Source organism: Ambystoma mexicanum, chromosome 10 (assembly GCF_040938575.1).
Source record: "Ambystoma mexicanum isolate Mex_15411 chromosome 10, UKY_AmexF1_1, whole genome shotgun sequence".
Lineage (NCBI taxonomy): Eukaryota > Metazoa > Chordata > Amphibia > Caudata > Ambystomatidae > Ambystoma > Ambystoma mexicanum.
The window spans coordinates 1,439,875,036-1,439,895,284 of record NC_090932.1 but is presented as its reverse complement, the minus strand read 5'-3'; the positions used below and the strand labels follow the sequence as shown (position 1 = coordinate 1,439,895,284).

The 20,249-nt window shown below is 43.8% G+C and overlaps 1 protein-coding gene across 8 annotated transcripts in view; it reads right to left on the bottom strand.

The window, feature by feature from the left end:
* HECTD4 (HECT domain E3 ubiquitin protein ligase 4) overlaps positions 1–20,249 on the bottom strand; it is a 4,298,785-nt gene that overhangs the window by 2,790,732 nt on the left and 1,487,804 nt on the right. For all 8 annotated transcript variants that reach the window (XM_069619495.1, XM_069619492.1, XM_069619493.1 and 5 more), the window contains exon 33: positions 19,078–19,224. In XM_069619495.1, coding sequence (XP_069475596.1) covers positions 19,078–19,224 — 147 coding nt within the window. The remainder of the gene's footprint in view (positions 1–19,077; positions 19,225–20,249) is intronic.

Here is a 20,249-nt window from a genome sequence, read left to right as displayed (position 1 = left end):
GACTAGTTTGGATGTCCGTGCCCTGTGTATTTGGAACTCTACTCCTCTGAACCTGAGAAATAACCCAAATATATCAGGCTTTAAAAAGCTACTAAAAGACTGCTATTTAATTGTAATGACTAGACTACCCGATATCCACCTTGCTGTACCTCAGATTTATCACCCTGGATCAATCACCCTGGACTTCATGATGTTACTCTCTTGGCCTGGTCTCATGGTTCCTTACCAGTGTGCACTGAGGCCTTTGGGCGTGTTGCGCACTATAAGAATGATCTAATAATAATAAGACACTCCCAATCGTCAGCAACCTCGCTACTGTTTTTTATTCCTTCCAAGAAGGATGGCACTTGTATTGACTATCGATCTCTGAACAAGATTATAGTGAAGAATTGCTATCCTCTTCCGCTGGTCTTGGTGATGGTGGATCAAATTCAGGAAGCAACCATTTTCATAAATTTAGACTTCAACTTAGATGACAGAAGACAGGTTTCCAAACAAAATGGCATTAATGAATGTCCAGTCATGCCGTTTGGTCTCTGTAATGTGCAGGATGACTTCCAGTGGATGATGGATATTTTCATGGGGGTCTATATCAACAATCTCCTCATTTTTTCTCATGTCAGGAAACCGTTCAAGAGGGTCCACAACACTGTCACTCCGTACAGGTCGAGAAGGGCATGTTACCCAAAACGGGTCTGAAGGAGACAATGTGGACAGATCTGTTGTGTATCCATGCCTGTCCCAGACTACAATTTCCACCATCCTGAGTCGCTGTACATACATGGCAAGTACATCAGGATCCCTGAAGTTCTCACTGCACTGCCAAATAGCATTCGGACTTTCACCTTTCCACTGGTTGTTTCCGTTGCCGCAGCCTGACGTGATGTTACTTGGCATCTCCACAATCCTTGGCATCCATCGTTCTTGGTAGCTTGTTTCTTCGCTCCAGGGACCAATCTATTGTTTTTTCGGTGCTCCGCATTCTTCAGCACAACGACCCTCCTCAATACTCTGCCCACTGATTCACGCTCATTTGTCTGCTACTCAATTCTGTGTCTATTGGTACTTCCAAATAACAAAACGAAAGATGATTAAAACACTTACTCTTGCCCAGCACCAAACCGATGAGGATTATTGGGACTGGTATACTTTTCCTTTTGTGGAGAGTATGGCTTCTTGGGATTTGTTTTGGACTGGATTCCTTCCTTGGACTGTCATGATAAAACCTGTTTGAGATCTACATTCTTTTCTAGAACCCTTAACTGAAGTTCTGTATTAGTGACTACACGACTCCACAAATAGCCATCAGAACTTACAAAAACCGACCAAGAGCAACATTCACGGTCTCTGGCGAGCTGCAACACGAGGATTTTTACACCTAACAATTCCTGGTGATATCAACTTAGGAGAATATGATATCCTATGTCTCCAAGAAGTTTGGTTAAAATCTAAACCAACACTGGATGGATTCGAGATTGCCTTTTCAGAAGCATTAGCAGGAACCAAAGGAAGGCCTTCTTCAGGGTTAATCGTTGTGGTCCGGATGGGCGTGGGACTAGAAATAATCAAAATCATTCTGAAGTCCCCTTACGTCATTGCGGTACTCATCTCTTGGCTGCGAAAGGAGTCAGCGGAAGAACAGCACAAGCGCACCTTCTTGCTGGTGATGTCCATTTATTGGAACCACAAAGCGATTCAACTGACCTCACTGTTCGACATAGTGACTTCTACACTGGACTCAGTATACCTGGCTAGTTCGATCACCACAGGTCCCGCTCAGAGTATTCCGTGCAAACAAGGCTTAGCTTGGCATAAGCTGATGATGGCCAGACAACTTTTTAACACTGCATCCGTACTTCCTGATTCTACCATTTTACCATCATGGAAACGAGGTATGGCCCACTCAACAATAGACTACATCTTTGCTTCTGAATTTCTACTAGCTCGGTTGACAGATTCCAGTATTCCGCAGACCAAGCAAAGCGACCACAATTTGCTGGCTATTAAATGGGCCTTTACAAAACTAGCATCAGCCCATTATTCTGGAAGAATCGAACCGGAAGGAAAAGGCAACCGGGTAAGGGTTACACAGGCAAATATTCGAGTAATCACTTCTTCATATGGAAGCATGCAGGAGGCTGCGAAGGTTAACTATAGACCACTTTTGGAACCTTATTGAGCCATGATAAAAAGCTCGAAGGGGATAAACGCAAACCAAACACACCACACACACAATTTCGATGCCCTCTTGGTGGCACAGCAAAACATCCTTCGTAGAGCGAAAAGGATGGCTTCGAGAAACAACACGCCCTCCAACAGGGCGCATGTAAAGGAGACAACAAGAGCCTATAAAAGCTGGCTACTGGACCATCGTCTAATACTACATCAACATGTCTCCGAAAATATGTTGGAACAAATCCAAAAATTCAATTCTAGAGACTTTTGGAGTTTGGTTAATCCACGAGCTAAAGAGGCATCTACAATGATGCTGAACAGCATCTCGTAAGCATCATGGACTGGGTTCTATTCAACACTCTTCAGATCTCCAGATTCTACTGAGGGCCCTTTATCACCCTAGATGACAGCACCGTGGGTTGATCTCTCTGATAGAACTGAAATCTTGGACAAAATATCCAAATTAAAGAAATCAAGGGCACCAGGGCCAGATGGCCTATCAAATGAGAATTTGAAATCTGCCCCAGAAGAATGGACAAACCTGTGAGTCTTCTTTTCTACAAATGTACACCCTTTTGTACAATCCCGCCTACTTGGACCTCAGCGGTCATCATCCCCATATTTAAAAAAGGAAGGAAGGATGACCCCAGGAACCTTTGCCCAGTGGCCCTCTTCGACGTTATAGGGAAGGTCTATGGTTCCCTTTTGCTGGATCACTTCAATCAGTGGGCAAAAAGTGCACCCTGTAATGACCCTATTCAAACTGGGTTTAAAAAGGGAGTATGAACTAGCATAAACAACTTCATCCTCAGTCTTTTAAAAGCAAAAGCCTGTGAAACCAATCGGAACCTATACCTGGCATTCATAGACCTTTCCCAGGCCTTTGACTTGGTCAACCGTAGGAAACTCTGGGAAAACCTTATCAGATGGGAGTGTCCACAGGAGATTTTGAAAGCCTATCAAGGCTCTACATGCTTCCACATCAATGCAGGTACGATTGAACACCAGTGGCCTGCTTTCATCATCTATAACAACTGACAGAGGGGTTAAGCAAGGTTGCCCATTAGCTCCAGCCCTCTTCCTTTCATATTTTGGGGACTATAAAGAAATCTCAATCAGGTCACGAGCATTCCCCCCAGAATTGGGTAAAGAGAAGATCCCAAGACTCTTGTATGCGGATGATCTCATTCAACTGGATCAGACCTCAATTGGCTTACAACGCCAGCTGTCTGCACTGACCACATATACAGCTGCTAATGATCTAGAGGTAAACAAGCAAAAAACAAAGATCATGGAGTTTGAAAAAAATCACAAAAAGAAAAAGAAGAACTTGTGGTTCCTGACTGGAAATAAAATTGAACAAGTGACAGAATTCAAATAACTTGGAGTCCTCATTGACTCAACAGCTAAAGACTCAGCGATGCAACACCATCTCTTGGAAAAAATGAAAACTCTAGCCTCACAAGCAAAAATTTGGGAAAAAAAATACAGACGCTTTTCATTGATGCCCCTACTTAAATTCTATAGGGGAAAATTTATCCCAGCTATTACCTATAGAGTCGATTCTATGCCATCTTTACCCAATTCTCTGTGGGCTAGATTGGAGAGTCTCTTCTGGCGCTCAGTTCTGAATTTACCATCTTCTACTCCGATCGCCTTGATAGGACGTGAACTCTCCCTCTCCTCTTTATAGTCAATAGTTAAAAGGGCGTCAGTTATGCTGTACCGAAAGATCAAAGATCCTTCTTCCTCAGCAAATTTTTTGATGGTACAGGCGGAGATGAACTCAAGCAAATCCATGCTACTGTCCAAATGGGAGCTAATGTGCCTACAGCAACTTGAAACCTGCGGCAGCTCCATGGAAGAACTTTTGGGCAATCCAACAAAAACTAAATTACGAATCGAGAAAATGGATTGGATAAGTACGTTGGATAAGGCATCTGAGTACAAGCTAACTAGCCACCTACCTCCAACACGCAGAAAATTGAATGCAATTCAACCTTTTCTGATAAAACATCCAAGCAGAAAAACTCGGAACAATCTTCTGCGTGCGAGGTTAAACTTGTTACCCACGAAAGAAATCCTGCACACAAGGGGCCTTTCTCCATCTAATATCTGCCGCTTTTGTAACGACACCGAACAAAGCAAAACACTACGGCACCTCTTATTACTGTGTCCAGGAACAGACAAATTCAGATCACCATACATTCTGCATCACCTAAAGAATGCCTACCTGAGGGAATAAGAACTTTGGTGGGAGCGCTTAATAGGAGGCTTGAGACCATCTTGGACTATAGCAGCCACATAAATTTTGGACCAGATCTTTGCACACGCAGCTCTGCAGACTTGCCAGAGTGGGCCGACAGATGGTGGGGAGTGATCTCACTTTGTGGCTTTGCCTTCGGCTTCACCCTCACCATTTTCTCCTCCACCTTTACCTCCATCTTCACCTTCGCTTTTACTTTTGAAACCTCATATTCTTTTCTTTTTCTTTAGTCACGACTTCTCGTTTGGATTGAACAAATATGCTGAGAAATTTCTGTTTATCTTCTTGTAAAAATCACTTTGGTGATTATGTACTCGTATAATAAAAAAAACAAATTAGTGAACACATTGTGTAGAGTACCACATCATTGTTTCCCCTGCAGCTCTCTGGGTACAGTGCATGGGCAATTGATCCTCTGCACCTTAGAGGCTATATTTGACTGTTGCCTATCTGTTAAATGACTCCAGTCTTACATGACCCATAAAGATCTTCAAAGTAGTAAAGCATTGTACCAAAACCTCACCGCAACCAGGAGGTTCCAGAAACTCAGGAAAAATGTGACAGAATCAACAACCTTTTCATTGAAAAATCTGACAAATTCCCATAGTGTTAGGCATCCCTGCACCCAGGAACGCACGCTGCTGCTCTCAGCTGAATTCTGTCCTCTCCCCTGCAGGACCTCCAAAAAACAATTGCTTCCCTAAAACCTACCTCCTACTCTGATAAAATCATCTCACTCACAATCATTAAGCAATTACCTGGCCCACTGCTCAATGCACACTTTAGCATCATTAATGCCTCTCTCTCTGAAGGGCTAATTCATAGGCACCCTCAAGACTGGTTTCATAGTATCGCTTTTAAAAAAAATGACCCTAGAACCAGACAACATGGCAAACTAGTGAAACATCGCAGAAACCGGTTGGTTCGGGACCACTGGAGACTGTGCAATGCACGGGCCACCCTCTTCTGGGATTACAGCAATGACTTGATGGCATGCATGTCCAACACCCGGACAAAAGCGAAAGCCCCCGACAGCTCCTCGTGTCAAATCTTCCGTGTTCCGTCGACGCTGTCCCCAGCTTGTTTTGCTTCTCCACTCCTTCCCAGTCCTTGCTCCTGGAGCCCTGCTGTTCTCGAGTTCTCATGCTCTGTCCTCCTACATCATCTACTTTGCTTCACTGCTTGGCTGCTTCCTGTCATTCTGGCTGCCTGACCGCCCAGGCTGTTCCCTCCCATAGTACTGCTCTCTAGTCCTACCTACTATACACATTTCCTTGGGCGTTCCTTGGCATCTGTCAGTCATGCTGGAATTAAGCTACACCTCATGCCAGACCCAAGCCTCCTATCTCAAGTCACTGGACTTATTGTCTACAGAAGGTTATTTCCCCATCTCTGGGGGGTTTTCTCCCTTCTTGGGGACTGCCATCAGAGCCACACAAACTACATTGACTTCATTCACCAGGCCACGATACTGTTCAAGACTGCATGCATCATCTGTTGGAACAAACTCCTCGGGAACAAACTCCTCTACAACAAACTGATGAACCAGCTTGAACCACAACTTGTCCGCAAAGGGAGGACCCGAAAACAATCATTTAAAAAAAAAATTATAATAAATGTAATTGTGTTATCGTTCAAACAAACGTTTTTCACAAGTCATACAACAATATATAAAGAACATAGCATACATCATATGAAATCACAGACAAATCTTAAAGATTCCACGTTAAATCAGCAAAAAAGTCCCCTAAAAGAGTAAAAGTTAGCTTACAAATGAGTTCCTCTGATCAGCTTCTACCCGTTCAATTTGGATTTACAAGTACGATCAAAGATTCTACAGAAGTATCCATATCATTAAGCTATTTTAAAAATATTTACATGGAAAAACACTTTTTAAAAGTCTAATTACAGCTAATTTACAAGAGATTTGCACGCCTTTCAAATGTGTCATAATTTATCCAGTGAGCAAACTTTAAATTCACCCAAAAAAACGCACCAAATACATTTGTAGCATAGTCATTAAGTTTCTACATTCTAACACCAGATGCTGTAAAGTTTCAATTTGATAAGGATCATGGCAGAAACATAACTTCCTTCTCTTGTCCAGCACCCACCCTCTGGAACCCGATCCTAGTATCTACTAGGAATGCCACTTAATTCTCCAGCTTTGCAAATCTCTCATAATTTGGCTTTTTTAACACCACCTGACCAATGACTAATACCAACAGATGCACACACTGACGTATAGACCACAGCTCACAGTACTGCGCTACTGTTAAAAGATGCCTGCATGAATGCTGGCTACCCACAGCAAATACAGCACATCGCTGCTCTCGAGCTTGGTCTGCGCTTTAAACAATAAAATACAATTTAGAAAAGGTTGGCAGGGTACAACAACAGCCTGCAGAGTTCTCCTGTACATTCCTGACCCAGATGCAGCAGGAAGAACATGTTAGAGTAGACTTGGAGACGTAGAGATGATCACCAATTTGCTAAACTGCCTTAGAGCCAGTTCCACACACTGGTGGAATTCTTGGGTTTCGTGATTCCGCCCAAAGTTTTGGAGATAGATGCTCTCACGATTCAAGCAGAGAGAAAATGGAAACCTATTAAGAGCATTAAGGACATACAGAGTTTCCTAGATTTTGCTCATTTCTACTACTGGTTCATAGTGTGATGAATCCTGCGGAGTCCGCACAAAGACCCTCCCTGAAGTCTCCCCCCAGGTGGCGAGGGAAAGGCAGACGCTTCCTGATCATGGGGTTGCCATTAGCCTAGAGGGTCACCTGGGAGGGCCCAGGTGAGCCTCAGGGGAATAGGAGGACTTAGTTGGATGAGACGCAGTATTATCTTACCCAAAGAAGGAAATATAATTGATACCAGAATGTAATAGCTTGCTGTCAGAGAGCTGTTAATTTTGCAAGCTGACTTAAAGTGGGTGAGAACCATCATAACCAGTTATGTATTTGCAGTAGGAAAACTCCCTTTACGATCACTGACATTAATTAGGGATGAAAGCTCCTATGACTCCCAGGGGAATAAAAAGAATTAGTCTATAAATGTTACCTCCAAGTCCCACAATGCCCAAATTACTCTGACGAGGAAGAGGGCTGCGGAGGCACAAGACTTCAAGTTGCAGCCTATTAGTGGTAATGACCCACACTTGAGGGCGATTGGGAGGCATAAAAGCCCCCCTTCATGGGCAGGCCATTGGAGAGAAGAGTAGTAGCAGAAGGTGGAGTAGTTGTGACACCTCCACATGGCAGAACTTGCAGGAGAGCAGACCGGTGGGACCACCGTCGTGAACCCAATGGTTGCCTGTCCTGGGAGGCTCTCTGCTGCTCAAGACCTTAATTGCAAAAGTTGCACAGCAGGAAATGTTGGGGGCAACAGCTTTCCCCCTGGGGACCACAGCTGACAAGGGCATGCAGCGAGAATCGCGCAATTTGAAAATCTTTTGTGTTGTCAGACAGGCTCCGGAGAGCCGTAGGAGCAAGCAGAGCTCATTTAGTAACAGGCGCGGGCCGCGAGATGCCAAGAAGAGGAGGTTGCCAAGAGGAAGAGGTTGCGGAGCCAGGCAGAAGCAAAGGACTTGGAGGCAGCAAGGGCAGCAGACGCACATGCCAGACCCAGTGAGTTCACAAGTAGATTGAGACCCCGGAGTGCTCGGTAACCGCCTGCTGCCTTAAGGACAAAGCGAATATAATTAAAGTGAAGTGGGAAAAGAAGCCCTGTTTTGAATATCAAACTGATATAAAGCTGTTTGATTATCCATGTATAAACCAAGCTGACTCAAAGCCAAGAAAGTGGCAGAATAAAAAGCGGACAATCAGACCAGAATGGTGCGACTGTGTCTATGTGGGGCAAATCAAAGACCAGTACCAAGAAAGGCAATAATTCGAGAAACCAAGAAAAACAACCATTGCCCAAGCCAAAAAAGAATCATAAGGCTAGAGATGAAGAAACAATATTGCCTAAGGCAAGAGGCTAATTAAGAACTCAAATGTTTGTAAAACATCTTGCCCATATGTAAAGGAGGCCATAAGAAAAACTGGCTTAACGCACATTGACAAAGCAAAAGAAGTTTAAGAGTGAGAAAGAATTACTGTCAGCAGTTGGTGAATGCAGAAGTGGGGAAACAAGAGTGGCAGGCGGGCTGCCCTTCTAGTGGGGCATAGTCTGCATTGCGTGTGGCAATCACCAGTGTGTAACAACCAGCATCAGTGTGTTTCTTGTTCCCCCCCGTAGAAATACTTACATTTGATGCTGTAGAGCAAAACACATTGCTAACTTGTTTGAAGCCAACCTTTACCACAGAAGTACTTATAGTTAGTTGTCTTATTGTGTCCTGGCCGGAGAGTACAGCAGGGCAATGAACTTTGTAGTAGTAGGCGTGGCAGGTGAGTGGACCAGGAAATGGTTGAAGTACTGTGGTGTGGTTACAACTCTTGGAAAAACAGTGGCAGAACCCTTAATATGTTCTTGTGAGCTATTAAAGAATCATCCTAACAAATTAATACCACTGAAACAAGTGCTGTGTGAACTGTTGCAGAATCATCTAACATTGCTAAAACAAGCGTTTGTGAACTGCTGCAAAATTATCCTGACAAAGACATTTTTGCTGATGCTAATGAACTATGGAAATATTCTTGGTTTAAGAAGTTGTTTTGAGCTCTTTGTCACAAGTAGAAAGAGGGCCAACCTTGTTGAACAATTTTGAACTGTTGGTATTCAAGTTGGAACAAAAAAATACGGAGTTGGAACTTTGCTACAAAACAGGATTTCCCTATTCTTCTTTTCAAAAGTTCCAGAATCCTTCTGAAATCTGGGGGAGGGGTATACACCCAGATTATAAGGAGAGACAGTTATGAGATTGTGAACAAAACTGTTATACATAGAACAATTCAGCAAGGTAAAGAATGGCAATAGGCATATAACAAATATAAGTGTGAGGGACAGAAACCTTTTGTTAGAGTGCTTCCTTTAGTTTTAAGCAAGGAAATTCTTGCCAGGGTAGGGCTATTGAGGCGTTTATCCATCTTTTTCACAAAGTTGTCCACCTCACATTTTTGACCCCTCACAATAGTCGCCTCAATTATGAACTCACTGAAGAAGAGAGTGAAGTTTGAATGGCCACCAGTGGTCTATCAGGCGTTCCAACAAATTAAAGATCACTTCACTATCAGCCTGATCCTCCTGCATCCTGATGTTGATCACACTTTTTGTGGAGGTAGAGACTTACAATTTAGCAATGGGAGAAGTGCGATCTCAGCACCATCGCTCTATGGGACAGTTCCATCCAGCAGCTTTTTATTCCAAAAATCTTTTGCTGGTAACGATGAACTATACCACGTCCAACCAAGAGCGCTTAGAGGTCAAGTTTGCATTTCAGGAATGGAGGCATTTCTTGCTGGGGGCCACACACACAGTGACAGTACTGCCAGACCACTGAAATCTAATGCTCTTGAAATGAGCCAACATGTTGATGCCCAGGCAGCTTTCGTGGTAACTATTTCTTGCTGAATACGATTTTGTTAGAACATTCAAGCCTGGTTGTTAGAATGGCAAGGCGGAATCCCTGTCTAGATATCAACCCGGTAGTGAGATGCTTCATCCTATTGATCTTGGTTCTTCAAATCCACTGGAAAGCCCACTGAGGGATAGAGGGGAAAAAGTGCTAGCAGATTGTCATCAATCTCCTTTGACGGGGCATCCTGATTATAGGAATACCTTTGAGTTATTGAGGCAGACTTTTTGGTGGGGAAGAATGCAAATTGACACTACATTTTGTCAAGACCTGAAGTTTGTTCTCAAGCCAATACTGAGGAGAAGAAGCCAGTAGGTTCATTACTTTCATTGCCAATTGTCCCAGGCACCACAGGAGACATACAGTGTCAATAGATATCATAGTTACCCTTCTCAGTGATGATTAAGTGTGGGAGAGTAGCAGTATGCTGAAGTAAGTGTGAGTGGAGGCGACTATTTTCTAGCAATTTTCCTTAGCTACTTTCCTGTAGGAAGGCAACCTAATTTCTTACCAAGATGGAGGGGAACAATGAAGGAGTGTATTGGTCTACTAACACCCCTGTGATGTCATGTGGAACCCTGTTAAACAATCCAAACTGCTTTTCACGTTGAGTTAAGAAGTGTTAAGTTCTTGGGGGTTCTGCTTTAGGACAATTTTGAACACCTGAAAAGACTATGAATAGAAGAACGCAAAAAGAAACATGTGGGACAGCTTACTTATAAGCAGGTGGGAGCTTTAATCGTTATTTAATTCTTGTTGATAGACTAACTCTAAAGTCCATCCCAATTATTTTACCACAACAGTTTTCTACCTCTGCTTTGCTCCAAACATCCACAATTCAAGGAGAAATTGGATTATGTAGTAGAGAACACACTCACTCCTCCTGCTTGTCATATGTGTAACCACAGAAGACAAGTGAGCACAACTTGCTCTAATCCCAACACCCTCAAGTTCCGCCCTCTCCAGAAATTAATTGTATATTGTAGCTTCTGCTAAAAGCAAAGAGGCGAAATGTTGTAGGAAATTCTCTTAGAGTCTCAATTAACTTCAGAAATTATCTCATGGGGAAATCAGAGTTGATAAACAGTGGCTTTGTGGAAGGAATTTGAATAATACTTTATTCCTTCTGTAACTGCCCGAGCAAACTTTCTAAATTCTTACTACACTAACCATTTCCAGGTGTCGTACGTTTGCACCGATCAGCAATCCATCTAAGTATGACGAGTGGGTAGTGCTTGCAATTGCTAAATGCAGAATATTTCTATTTTACAGACTAAGCTACCTTACACAATATGGAAAAAAGCAAGATATAGCCAACTAACAACAAATGGGCTAAAAGCAGGTACGACTACCTTACACAGTTAGGTTAATTGCAAAATCTGGCTACCTTAAACAACTAGGTGTCATTATAATAGGTAATATGAGGTAAAAAAAAAGTATGCATGACTCTACTTGGTTTGTTACTTAAAGGCACATTTGTGCCCTAAAACAGGATGTAGTGCTTCAAAAGGGTGCAAAAGGAGGCGAATGACACACAGGGGGCATAGTGATTGCTATACACTTATTAGCCAAGAAAATAAACAGAAGACCTAACTTTCTCTATCTCTAAGAGATGTCTTCCTGCCTCAACTAAAATAATGAGTCTGCCAGAACGTTCTTGTAAACTAAAGAGTCCACCGTTCTGTTTCAAAATCTCCAACTCGGTCCCTTACACGTCTAACTAAACTAGAAGGTTGCGTCAATGTTCTTGGTCCAGGAGAATAACTCCCTTCTCCTGGACTGGGTAGTACAGTTCTTGTTTGCAAGTTCTTACCCGGGGGGAATGACTCCCGTTCCCAGGTATAAAAACTTGTCAAAGGATTGTCACTCTTTTAACACTCTCTATCAGAAAGGTTCTCTGCCCAGGGTGATGCCTGCCTTCCCCTGGATCACAAGAGTCTGTGGTTTGATCCGTTTTTGCAGATTCAGCTACCAGGAGCATGACTCCCTTCCCCTGGCCTCTTGGTTAGATTGTTCTTTTCTTATTTAAGCAATACCATGGGACAGGGACGGCCCTCCTTGACACTAAGTCCAAATTATTGGAAAGAATGGATAATGGTCAGTTATCATTACTAATGATCCTGGATCTATCCGCTGCTTTTGACCTGGTGGACCATGACATCCTGGCCACCAGGTTAAAAAATATTGCCTTATTCTCTGACCAAACAACACAGTGAATAGTTTCCTTTTTGAGTGAGCGACAATGTTGAGTGACCAGTAGGGAAGCTCAAACAAAAACAACAATGCTATTATTTGGAGTACCACAGGGTGCTTGTACCTCGCCAACTCTATATAATATTTTCTGAGATCAACCACCTGCAAGTTATTCAAAATGGGGCGGTCAGGGTGATAAAGAATCTGAAGTGGAGGGATCAGGTCTCAGAGGCAAGGCGTGGCCTACACTGGTTGCCCGTAAAAGCCAGAGTCCAATTCAGAATTCTTCCGATTACACATAAATGCACATTAGGAATAATGCCAGCATATCTAAATGAATGCATCATTGAGAAGAAAAACCTGAGAGAGTTGAGATCAAATAATACATCCCAACTAAAAACTTGCCATTGTAAATCCAGTAAAGCTCTCAATGGAGCTTTTAGCATATCCGCCTCACTAGCATGGAACAGGTTACCCTTATATATAAGAGAAGCCAAATTAACCAACGTCTTAAAGAAAAAACTGAAAACTCTTCTATTCTGTTGAACTGGTTCTACCAAACTTGCCATCTGATGAAAAATTATCCTCTGCTTGGACCCCTGTATGTATGTCCTGTTATATGTGCGCCCTTAAGACTACGGGTAACTGGATGCACAGTACAAATAAGGAAGTTAAGGTACAGCCACGAGGGAGAGGGTCACTCTTGCCTTTTCAGAATGTGGGTCCCAGACCTGTATTGCTCTATTCAGCTTGCTGGCCAGACCTGGTTCACTATCCTGACAAGCACTGTTACGAAGAAGATGATTTGTAGGGATTTTCTTTTGTGGGTCCCAGACCGGAGTCTCTATTCTGCTCTGGTTTGGCAAACCTGGCTTATTCTCCTACCAGGTACTGCCACGAAGAAAAGGAGTTGTACTTCTTGTCTCCTGTGGGTGCAGGTCCAGACAAGTCTCTCTCTCTCAGGGTTCACATCTCCCCCTGAAGTAACATTCTTGACCCTGCTCGGTTGGATCTTGTCTGCTCTCTTCCTCTGAGTTCTCTTCAACTATCTTAGGCCCCCACCAAACGTCCCAGCTACCCAGATACCTTTTGGGTTCTCACTGGCGTCTACCAGTCAGTATAAGGCGTTCTCTTCTTCTGCTTCGCTTTTTGGCATGCTGCAGTGGTTCCGCAGCCTGTGGTTTCTAGCAGAATACGTGTCTTCAGTTAACGGCGCGGTCCAGCTTCCTCACATGCCTGATCCTCTGTTTCGCCAGCCTTCCAGTCGGTCTGTCCACAGCCGAGTGGATATGGATGTGTCTACCTTCTCACCAGTGTAGCGGCCACCAGACTCTTCAGTATTCTGCACCAAACGACTCACCCACTCACGGTTCCTCCAGGGATGACTTGACGACTGCTTTCATCCTTCTTTTTTTATTTCGGTTTCTTCAATGACCCTCAGAGCAGAACTAGAATGCTCATGCACGTTTGTTAGAAATCTTCATAGTTCAGCACCTCCTTCTCATCTTTTTCAAATAAGTCTTTCATGGGTAGTCTGGACTCTTCCTCGACTCAGAAGAGGTCAGCCCTATGGTCCTACACACATACATGGTGTGATGAGGTATTGTGTGTGGGGGGACTTATAGTATTTATTGAGCGCAGACCTAACTTCGAGAAGCAACGGAGCGCTTTACAGAGGTATACAAAATTACAGCTGCATAACGGAGCACTTTACAACAGATATACAGTGCAGGGGGGGTTGTAGGATACAGAGGGGCACAGAAGAGGGGTACAATTAACTGTATCCAGGAACTGGATCTAATAGCGATGACCGTGTTCTGGCCACCTGGATGACAGATCCCAGAGTACTAGCTAGGGAGACGCCTTCAGGTTTCTCACAGAACCAAGACCCAAAGCTAGGACTACCTTTTCCACTGTCTTCCTGTACTGTGAATGGGGTCCCTACTGCGAGTCGAGGTGTCAAGCACACTTGTTCCATGCACACCTTCAGCCAGGGCCAACAAGTCTGCCTGATCCATGAAGTAATCTGCTTCCCCAACTCCCCCGCGCATTGGCTCCATACCAAACGGGACCAGATCTCTGTTGAAGATTGACCTCAAAGAGAAAAACCTCCAATCTTGACTCCGGGGCAAACAAACGATCGACACAAACTTTGGTGGACGCGCTACGACAAAACCTCTTGATGCTTTGCAAACCATTGGAGCCTGTTTTAACTGATTGTCTAGGTGGAGCTCCTTCTCTGGAGTAGGGTATTCAGTGTTGGGGGCCGACAACCTTATGGTCGATCGCGCCAGACTTCGACGGAGGCCACCGAAGTACCAATTTTGCCAACCGTTCCCGGATGGCCTTTGGGGTTAATTTGTTGATAGGAATCACACTGCTCGACGTTGTGTTCCTTCCCGGGACAACACACGCGAATACTGTGTGGGTCCGTGATGGACATCTTCGAGCCGCAGCCCTGACAGTGCTTGAAAGACTTTAGGACCTGACAGATTGTCGTATATTGCAAATAATGTTCTCATTGAAGAGCGCACAGTAAAAAGGGACTCAGATACAGGGGAACAATGACGCAATATATGTACTGCTGACATAATGTTTGGAGTCGCCCGGCCGAGTCAAAATGGAGTTCACAGTCAAAGCCGAGCCGCACTACACCCCTGTCAAAATGTTTGAGCAGCTGACACTGGAAGGGATATCTATCAGATGAGGAATCTGGGGGAGTATGCAATTAATTGAATAATTATTTCCCAATGAAGAGTCAACTTGTAAAAAGTCTGTAGGGAGCCCTCTAATGGTGCTTTGCAGGAAGGGCCTGTTCCTTCAAAGTTTTCAGATGAAAGGCAGTTAAAGAACACTTGGCAGTTCTATACTGCATGGCAGCAAGATTATACCACAATCAGGCACTGTGACCCTTCCCCCTCCATCCTAGCATGAGGAAGCATTATCCATCTGTAACTCAGTTATTCAGATTCATTGGGGGGGGGGGGTGATTAAGAAAAACAGCAGCACATAATAGACAGAGGCAACCTCTAACAAACTTACTAAACCTCCCTAAGCTGTTACCAGTACCAGGATGACCAGTACCAAACATTCACCATCGACAAAATCACCATGCCAGTCTCCCACTCAGCCCAAACACTGGGAGTATACTTAGATTCTAACCTCACTATGTCTAGACAAGTCAGCGCAATCGCCACCTCTGCAGCCTAATACTCCAAACTCCTCAATGCCACCAGACCGTTCCTCTCCACTACAAACTGTATGGCAATTGCGCAAGCCCTTACAGGCTGGACTATTGTAATGTACTCCTCATAGCAACCACAACGAAAAATCTAGACAAACTACCAACTATTCAAATAACACCTTGTGCCCAGCACTGGGCATCTCCAAAAGAGAACTTATCCTCAGCAGCCAGACAACAAACGCACTGGTTGCCTGTCCGCCAGCGCGTTCACGCCATTAAGCATAAATGCATCCATCACACCGCATCTGCATACCTCTCTCACAGAGTCATCCTGCCTCCTACGGCAAGACCCATAAGAACACCATATGCCAATCTATTGCCTGTTCCTAGAATAAAACGTGCTATAGGCGGTGGAGTTAGCTTCCCCTTCATTGCCTCCAGGCACTGGAACTCCCTACCTCAGGCCATCAGAGTTGAACGCTCTCATCTCACCTTCCGCAAGGCAATCAAAACTAGATTGTTTGCCTAAAACTGCCCACACAACTGTTAAGACCCTACCCCATGCTGATAGTTGTTCAATGTATAACAACCATATCATATTGACTTGGGTGTCCTTAACCAAACAACTGTATCCTGTGCATGACTGCAGCTCAACATGTAACCCTGCTGCCCTATGTAACCAATACTGTAACCATTCATGAATATTGTAACTTAGGTAAGGGCCAATGTAACCAAGCTTGTAACAGCGTCCCGATGCCCATGGGCTGTGTAAGCACTTTATACATGCAAATAAATAAGTTTCAGGTAGCCGGTGAACGAAAAGCATCTCCCCACCTTATGCACCAGCACAGCCTGCCTGGAACCAGTCCCGAGCCTGGCAAACCTGGCACTCTGTCTTTGCTATTAGGGAAAGTCTGCAATAATTTGCATTTGTGCAATATTATTGGAAGTGCAGGATTGGCTCCACAGGTGAGTGAAGTCAGCGGTTAACACGGCTCGGCTCCATGAGGGGCGGGCAGAGCCAACAAGAGGCTGTTTGAATTTGTTTCTCACTCATGGGTGGAAAAGCATAAATAGAATTTTGTGAGCGGGGCTAGTGCAGTTTGCCTGTAGCCTGGCTTGTCGCTCTCTGTCTCCTTAACAAACATTCCTTCTGTTATGGGAAGCCTGGATGAGCTTTACTCCGATTTAATATTACGATTAAGAATCTACATGTTCTGGTCTTCTGAGCCGATGGCATGGTAGCCTTGCTCTGGTTTCCTGCTCAATAGGCCGTCATCTTGTAGGGCCAGGGTGTGAAAAGACCCTGCCTCTTGCCCATAGAGCAGTGAGTGAGTTCAAATTATCCTCCACATACTGCCACAGCCCCACATCAAGTAGCGGGTGGCACACCCCCACACACTCCCAGGATCAGGAAGTGGGCATCATGACAAAATGCTTTGCAAACAGTAATTGGATTCATGCTTGTCCAAAGGTATGACACATGACATGACAAGGTTACATGTGGGTGCAAATCGGTCTGCCAGCGACCGCTTCAAACTGGCAGATGTTGTACCGAGGAAGAAGCTGGAGGGTGATGCACTGGAGACAACAGCACCAGAGATGCTCATTTTCTCAGCACCATGCATTTAGGCATAGAGTGGCGAGGTATAGATGAGAGCTGTCCTTTGGCAGATTCAGAAGAGGTGGGCCTGCTAGTAAACCCTCATCACTCATTCGGACCGGATGAAGATGTCAAATAAGGCAGGATTTCCACTTGCCTAAATGAGTTGCAAAGTTGTGGTTTCACTTCAACCAGTGGGGCAAAGATATGCAGTGCCTCTTCCTTGAAGAAGAGTACGTTCGCAAAGACTCCTCACTTTTCTTTTCACTGGGAGTTTAATCAGGTGCGAAGAAGTGTGAGAGGGCAGAGGCAGATCGTGGTCAAGATATTAATTCAGCCTCTCCTGTGACTTAAAGTTACACGTCTTCATTATTGCCTGCATACTTGAATATTCCATGAATATAGGGGCTCAGGACCTTGGAGTACTTTTGTTAGAAATATCACACAGTGTGTGCCTAATAATGAAGGACTCTATTACAACCCCTTTGCACCCAAAAATGAATCCAGGAGAGAGGAGCAAGAGCGAGAGAGAGTACAATAGAGGGATAGAGAAAATATTTTCTACATCGCACCATCATTAAAAAATACAATCTCTGTAAACAAGTCATGATGATTTCCAAAATCAGCCCCAAGGACAGATTCTAAGAGGCCACCCTGTTCTGGTGAACAGGTAAAAACACTAATGTCTAGCCAAACTCTAGCTGGGTAATGTGAATGAACATCAAGGCTTAGATCGATTAAGCACAAAGTACTCAACGCAAGATAGTTAGACTGTATAAAAATACAACTTTTTATATAGACCTTTGCCAAACTCTTAGCAATTTAAAAACCAAAAGGTAAGTATTATAATAAAACATTCACTACTTTTCTATATCCATTCACTTTTGGGGTGCTCTGGCTAAAAAGCACCAACACTTGACTTTAGAATCAGTTAAACAATCAGAGCTGCTTTGTGTAGAAAATCAAGTTAATTAATTATTATTCTTACTATTAGGGTATTTACTGAGGGCGGACATAGCTTCAGGCAGCAACACAGCACTTTATAATCATAGGGGGAAGAACATGGGGAGGGAAATAGAGAAACAAGGTAGTGAGAGCCAACAACAGGAGAGGGGAAGGTAATAACCAAATTAGAGAACTAATATGTAGGAGAGAAAGGAGCTAGAAACATGTACAGCCCTATAAAATGAGTCACTACTCCTTAGAAACTCGCTCCCTGTATGGTTTCTAAAGTGTCCATGAGCTGGCTCCACCCCCATCTCTCTAAAATAATACATTTACCTACCCCCTCACCCGCTCAGCCCTGTTCTTTGTGTTCCCTTGGTCAAATTCTTACGAACATCCCTCCCTCCAGGTTCAAGTCTAGACGTGACAGAAGATTCTCATTCGCTGGATCAACTGTTTGGAACTCACAATAAACCATGGCTTTGATCAATTCAGACTGAATAAGCATTTTGTAAAAAACCTGACAACCCATTTTTTTTTCTTAGATTTGTTTACCCTCAGAACCTAATTGAGCCCGCATGATTTGTATTTTGCCATCCTGGCCTAGTTGCCGTCTCACCCCAAAGGGCGATACAAATAAACTCAAACCAAGCTTGAGACAGTAAGTATAATACACTGGGCTCCACAGTGCCTACGCGTTTCTGGAAATCTGCTCCATAGGGCTGCCAGCTTTCATGCCTCAGCCCTGCCCACAACCGGGGACTGAATGTGGGCGAGTGTGTAGCCAAAATTGTGGTAGGTTTGCCCTATCTACTACTTGTCATGCTCCTTGCCTTCTCAGCAAACCAGCCTCCTAGATGAAGGGCCACTCTGTCCAAGAATCAAGTCAACAGTCAGCATCTTGCTGTACTTGGCTTAAGAGGGGAAGGGTCCATTTGCCATGTTTTCTACACCAATAGTAGTGCAATCTGGGTGGCGGGATTTGTGACTGTGATGCAAAAAACCTCATGGCACTTGACATTGTTCATTTTAACAGTAGGCTTTCAGATATTTGCAGCCAATGGGATTTTATTTCTTTGATGTAAAGCTTGAACGGTACTAAAATAATGTAAATGCATCATAATAAAAATGGCCAGACAAAATAATAGTAGCCAACGCCCTATAGTAAGTCTCGGTTTAATTACCTTGTGTAAGGAATAGTGCACAAAAGGCCTATGCTGTTTGCACAGGCAATCGGGTAACGTGCACAGAGTGAAACAACTGAAGTCATGGTCTCTCCAAAGGCTTCCTGAACTTGTTCGACCATTCCACCACATGTCAATTCTTCAATGCTGAAAGATAAAAAGCATGAAGGTATGACATCAGTCAAAAGAACATAGAAACTCACCTTAAAACAGGTTTACCCCCACAATTTTTAAAAAGAAAATAATTCGAACACATACTCATAAAATACACCAACAGAAGACCCATCCATGTTCCCCATCACATTAGTAAAACATAAATGAACAAAGGCCATGATATTATATTGTCTTAGGTAGCAAGGAGTGTGCTTACCTTTTAGCTTAGCAAAAACAATGTATTTATGTACTGTTTACAGGTGGGACCCTTGCTGCTGCAGCAAGGATTGTCACATGTTCCACTGAAATACGAATGGGAGCATACACTAATATTTCACGAAAAAGAGCACGGGTTTAGACATGTTAGGGGAGGGTGGAGAATGTACCCAGTCTGCTGAGTAGGGAGATCTGGCACTTGAGGGAGTGTCAATAAATTGGCACGTGTTGGGTTAAAGGTACCTGAAGAGTACATCTGGCTAGGCCAGTTTGGGACCACCAGAATTTAAAGAAGAACGGACTGGTGACCCGAACTTCCAAAGTGTTCTCAGAATCAGAGGAGTTGGTGGAAAGGAATCCAGGGTCGTCTTTGACCAATTTTGAAGAATATCTTCTAGCAAACTGTGTGAGAGAATCATAGGGTAATATTATTGGTGAAAATGAACATTCTGGTGTGTTGGGGGAAAAAAACAATATCCGGTTGGCCCTAGTTCATGACAATTATCTGGGACACTGTTGGGTTGAGGGCCGACTTATGAGGGCACAACATAGTCCACTAGCAGTTTCTACTATGACATTTCTGATGCCCTTCAAATGCACAGTCAAGAGTGATACAGAAGCGTCTCATCCAAAATCTCTGGTGCAAGGAAGCAGAGAGTGAGGACCATCCTGTACAATACTGCAGTCATATTTGCTTGTGACCAAATGGGAAACTGTTCTTTAGCGGAGGGAGAAAAGACTTCAGCACTATAAAGATTACTCCTAGTGAAAGTATATGTGATGCTACTTGACTAAGAGTTCCA